The sequence below is a fragment of the Galendromus occidentalis genome, unplaced genomic scaffold, assembly GCF_000255335.2.
Source record: "Galendromus occidentalis unplaced genomic scaffold, Mocc_1.1 scf7180000076702, whole genome shotgun sequence".
Classification (NCBI taxonomy): Eukaryota; Metazoa; Arthropoda; class Arachnida; order Mesostigmata; family Phytoseiidae; genus Galendromus; species Galendromus occidentalis.
The window spans coordinates 9,099-13,949 of NW_003804691.1; the positions used below are offsets into that span (position 1 = coordinate 9,099).

The 4,851-nt window shown below is 51.3% G+C and overlaps 1 protein-coding gene across 1 annotated transcript; it reads left to right on the forward strand.

The window, feature by feature from the left end:
• Positions 1–3,115: 3,115 nt before the first annotated feature.
• On the forward strand, positions 3,116–4,197 carry LOC100897964 (uncharacterized). Its single transcript, XM_018638192.1, has 3 exons — positions 3,116–3,146; positions 3,237–3,750; positions 3,822–4,197. Exons 1-3 carry the CDS (start codon positions 3,116–3,118, stop codon positions 4,195–4,197), a joined length of 921 nt encoding a protein of 306 aa, XP_018493708.1.
• The last annotated feature ends 654 nt before the right edge of the window (positions 4,198–4,851 follow it).

The window sequence follows — 4,851 nt, forward strand, 5'->3', positions numbered from 1 at the left end:
GGCCGATATGATGGCTCTGCTTCTACAGCTGTATCTACAGCTCTCGGAGGGACAAATCCAGAAGCCTAAGAAGATAGACTACCCGCAGTTTTCCGCAGAGTCAGGAAGAGTCGATGATGCGTCCGCATTTTTGAGAGCATTCAATCGCACGGCCGAGTTCAATGGCGATGACGACAGAGCGGAATTCAGATGGTTTCCATTCAGTCTCAGAAGAATCGCGTTGACTTGGTTCGAAAGTACGTTGGCAAGATGCAGCACCTCGGACGATCTCGAATAGGAGGTCGAAACCGCTTCGTGTACTAAGCGCACGAACGGGTGATGGAAATGCTGCGACGCGAACGAATGCTGAAAGAAGACAAAGAAAAATATGTGGCACGCCTGGAAAGTTTCGTACAGCTGTGCTACGACTACGATCGCCGACCGCGTCATTCAAATACTGGAGCCGGAAGACATACGAGCGATCGCTATGAGCAAGCCCCAGTCGCTTGGACAACTTCGGAGTCACCTCGCGTGCTTGGATCGCACCATTCCTCATTCCAACGCATGCAGAGAGACAAGGATCGACCCAGTGCCAACAGCGTCGGTAAACCAGATTTCGAGATCACGCTCCCCCGAACGGAGGCGAGACCCAAAGAACTCCGCTTCTTACGTTCACGATCCAATTCAAGATCCAGCCGTCATTCCAGCTTCACTCCAGTACAAACCGAACCAGCTCCAGCAGCCCAGCCGAGGCCGGCCTAATATCAAGCCCAGCAATCCAAGATATTCCGGCCGCCTCCGGTCCCACCCATGGAATTTCATGTAGACTCAGACGATCTTTTCGGAACCAACGAACTCGGCGTCCACATCGGAAACCGTCGATTAGCAGATGGTCGGACCTTGTGTAACTACTGCAATATCATAGGCCACACGATTAAATATTGCAGAAATCGAATCAGACGACATGCAAAGGCATGCGAACGGCCCCAGTAGCGACAGCAGCGGCAGCCGGGAAACTCCTCAGGCCGTTGAGGGCAACTCGTGAAGACCCCAACGCAGCCTTCGAACTTCACAGAAATAATGTCACAGGGTATTCAGGTGAATCAGTACTGGCGCCCGCCCTCGTATTAGCCCCAAGAGCGATCTCAAATATCGGTCCACCCCGTTTCGCCGCCGAGACGTTTCGCCGCCGAGACGTTTCGCCGCCGGCCGGTTCGCCGCCGGGCGTTCGCCGCCGGACGTTTCGCCGCCGGACGTTTCGCCGCCGAGACGTTTCGCCGCCGGCCGGTTCGCCGCCAAGAAAACATTCGGAAAAGATGATGAAAACATTAACGAAAGATGAAGAAAATGTTAGGTAACAGATGCCCGACTCCCAGATGCCCGACTCCTAAATGCTTGGGTTTGGCCCCCTCGCGCTTCCGAACCCTCCCGAGCCAAGAGGAAGTGAACCTTCTAAACGCTCGGCGCTCGACTTTGCCTTCTGAGCTCTCCTATCGAACTTCGTTTGGCTTCCTCATCAAAGTACCATCTCCAGTTGCGGCTCACCACTGAATAGGGAATACCGAATTGAGGCTCTTCGGTCTCGATGGTGCTTCCTACTGCCGCACCCATCAATGAGACTGATCCCATCCAGAGTCCGGAAGCGGTTGGGATGACGTATAATTCCGTGATACCTCAGTGAATTAGTCCGAGAGATGACAGAGACGGACATCCAGTGAAGTCAATGGAGCTTCTCCGAGCGTCTGCCCAAGGAGCGGGTTTGTTGCTCTTAGGAATCGACGGATCGAGATTGAGCCGTTGATTTTCATTGGGAAAGAAATAGAATACCAAGCTTGCCCGATTGTGGTAGCTGCAAATCGGCGTTCTCTTTTCGGGGCTGAATAAGATGACAGACCTCAGACATAGAAGCTTCTCTATCTCTTGGCTCAGGAGGCGTCGCAATCGGGAGAGGGCATCTGGGAGTCGGGCATCCGGGAATCGGGCATTTGGGAATCGGGCATCTGGGAATCGGGCATCTGAGAGTCGGGCATCTGGGATTCGGGCATCTTGGGCTACACCGAAGAAAACATTAAGAAAAGATAAAGAAAACATTAAGAATAGATTAAGAAAACATTGAGAAAAGATTAAGAAAACATTAAGAAACTATTAAGAAAACATTAAGAAAACATCAAGAGCTTGTCTTAGGCTTGCCAGGGCAATCGATACGCTGTTAGCGAATGTCCGTCATGTCCTCTTTGTTATAACGAGATTCCACAGTGTTTAGATTGACGGAGATGCTTGGATGCTTTCATGATCGCCGAATGATTTCTCTTTGCACCCCCTTTATTCCCCTCATCGCACATCGCTGATTTTGACATGCGCTTCTGTAAGGCTAAGTAAGATAGTGACGGCCCTTATTCCGAGACCGGTATAGCTCGTGGTCAGTGGATCTCTCCGGTACCGCCCCTCATCTCATATGATTTAGAGTGGGGCTGCCCCTTTCGTCATTCTTCCGTCGTCTTCCGGATATACACCACCGTGCTCTCAAATCGTGATCCGTGATGATGTCCTCCGTACCTACTGTGACAGCCTCGAAAAGAGGCAGAGACAAGCTCTGTCATGAGGGACATATGTACCTGTTTGACAAACTGAGTGCCAACCAGTGTACTGAGTTTTGGCGATGCCAATTGCGGGGAAGCTGCAAAGTGCGTCTTCACAAGAGCGTCAACAGCGGCGAGGTGATCAAGGTCAGTGGAAGCCATAGTGACCCTCCGGATGCCGCCAGCATTGACGTAATCGTCCGCCGAAACGCTCTGAAGCGACGAGCCGAAGAAACACAGGAGACTCCTGCGCAGCTCATCAACCATGTGCAAGCCGGAGCAACTCCCGCTGTTCAAGTCGAATTCCCCAACAACCGCGCACTCGCGAAGGTCAGTGTTTTCCCGAACCTGTTGATTGCAGTTCATGCGTATTGGTATCTTATCTTCATCCCTTCCCGCACATCAGGTCGTGAACAGGGTCCGTAAAACCTGTAGTAGCGCGCCTGCCGTCCCGAGCAGCCGGAGTACGATCATCATCCCCGAAAGTTACACAAGGTACGAGCCCGTCCCTGGTCAGAGTGAAAGCTACCTTATCGGCGACTCGGGCTTCCGGGATGATGACAGGATTTTCCTGTCGTGAGTCGACAGGTTAGTCGATCAATCGATTCTGACTTCAATGCCTATTTGATTTTACTCATAGTAAATGAGTTCCGAGAAATATTACTTTGTCTTCCACAGGTGAATGGATATCCCTCGTCGAGAAGATCTATGTAGATGGGACCTTCAGCTTAGCGCCCAAGCTCTTCGCGCAGGTATTCGCGATTCTTGGGGAACGCTCGGGATTCGTGATCCCGCTCTGCTACGCTCTCTTACCGAATAAGAATCAGGCCACCTACAGCCGAATGCTGGATCTCCTTCTCGAAGCCTGGCCCCAATTCAGCCCCCGCCGCGTGTCGCTCGACTTCGAGCTCGGCCTCATCAACGCCTTCCGACTGGCATTCCCAGAGGCCAGGATCGACGGGTGTCTATTCCACCTCGTTAAGAACATGAAGTCAAAGCTGTGCGATCTCGGCCTTTGGACTCGTTACAAGAACGAGACGGAGTTCCCAGTGCAAGCGCGGATGATACCCGCACTCGCCTTCGTGCCGCCAGACGAAATAGACGTTGCACTCATGGAGCTCGCCCCATACCTAGCTGAGGAGCTGATGCCCGTCCTCAATTATTTTGAGGACAATTACATCGGCCGCCTCAGGTTCGTTTTGTTCTCTCCGAGAGCTATGTTTCATGCCTTATCATTTTCTGATCGTTCATTTCGGTTCTTAGGTACGCTCCTGGAGGCGAGATCGCTCGAAGTCCGAGCCGGTTCCCTATCGAGATGTGGACCGTGTTCCAACGCACTCTCGACGGGGAATCGCGGACAAACAACTTTGCCGAGGCAGCACACAGGCGACTCCAGGGCGAGTTCGGAGTGGATCACCCAAGTCTGTGGAGGTTCATCGACGGAATCCGGAAAGTTCAGCATAGCCGGGATGTGGCCTACGAACGTTCAGTAGCGGGTCACGAACCCGAGAAGGAAAAGAGTGAGTACATTGAAGCCGACAAGAAAATCCTCAAAATTGTCAGAGAGTACGGCTCACGAACCATGTTCGAGTATTTACGGGTCTTGCGCACCACTTCCGCATGGAAGCGTCCAATATAACTCCAGCAAGAACAGAGACAGCTGAGAGTGACGATGAATAGACTAGGGAGTGAGACATAATTTGAAGATGTGATATGATTCGAGGATGTGATATAATTTGAGGATGCGATACGATTTGAGACAGTAATATGACTTGAGGAAGTGATATGATGAGATATTATGGGGTAATATGTACGTATATCCGAGGAGATGAATGAAACGCAGAGAGAATCAGGAATAAAACATCCCCAAATGAATAGAGTCAAGAGAACGCCGTCTCGCTCTTCTTTGACGCTACTCCTAGTGGTGATCCGCTGACTCCTACATCATTTTCGATCCTTCTCCAGCGTATTCTCGAGGCAGCTTCAACATCTCCTCCTCATCATCACTTTACAGGGATCATCTTCTCTCGAATAATCGTCACTCTCTGGCGTGGGATAGGACGCTTCCATGCGGGCGTGCTGAACAAAATCGCGTGAATATTCGAACATGCTTGCCAGTCTAAGCTCCAGCGATTTCGAGGACTCTTTTGCCTGCTCAAATGAATTTTCCTTGTCTCCTCATCTATAGGATGATACACAGGCTTTTGATAAAGCACAGAACCTCTCCTTCCACAGGTCGAGTTTGCCTCAAGATCTCATGCTCTCATTGGTCGGGATCAAATCTTGGGAAAGA

Excerpts from the sequence above, each read along its gene's own strand:
- LOC100897964 (XM_018638192.1), top strand. The coding sequence starts at position 3,116 with ATGACAGGATTTTCCTGTCGTGAGTCGACAG. Across the intron at positions 3,147-3,236 it reads TTCCTGTCGTGAGTCGACAG|GTGAATGGATATCCCTCGTC; the intron begins GTTAGTCGATCA and ends TGTCTTCCACAG. Across the intron at positions 3,751-3,821 it reads AATTACATCGGCCGCCTCAG|GTACGCTCCTGGAGGCGAGA; the intron begins GTTCGTTTTGTT and ends TTCGGTTCTTAG.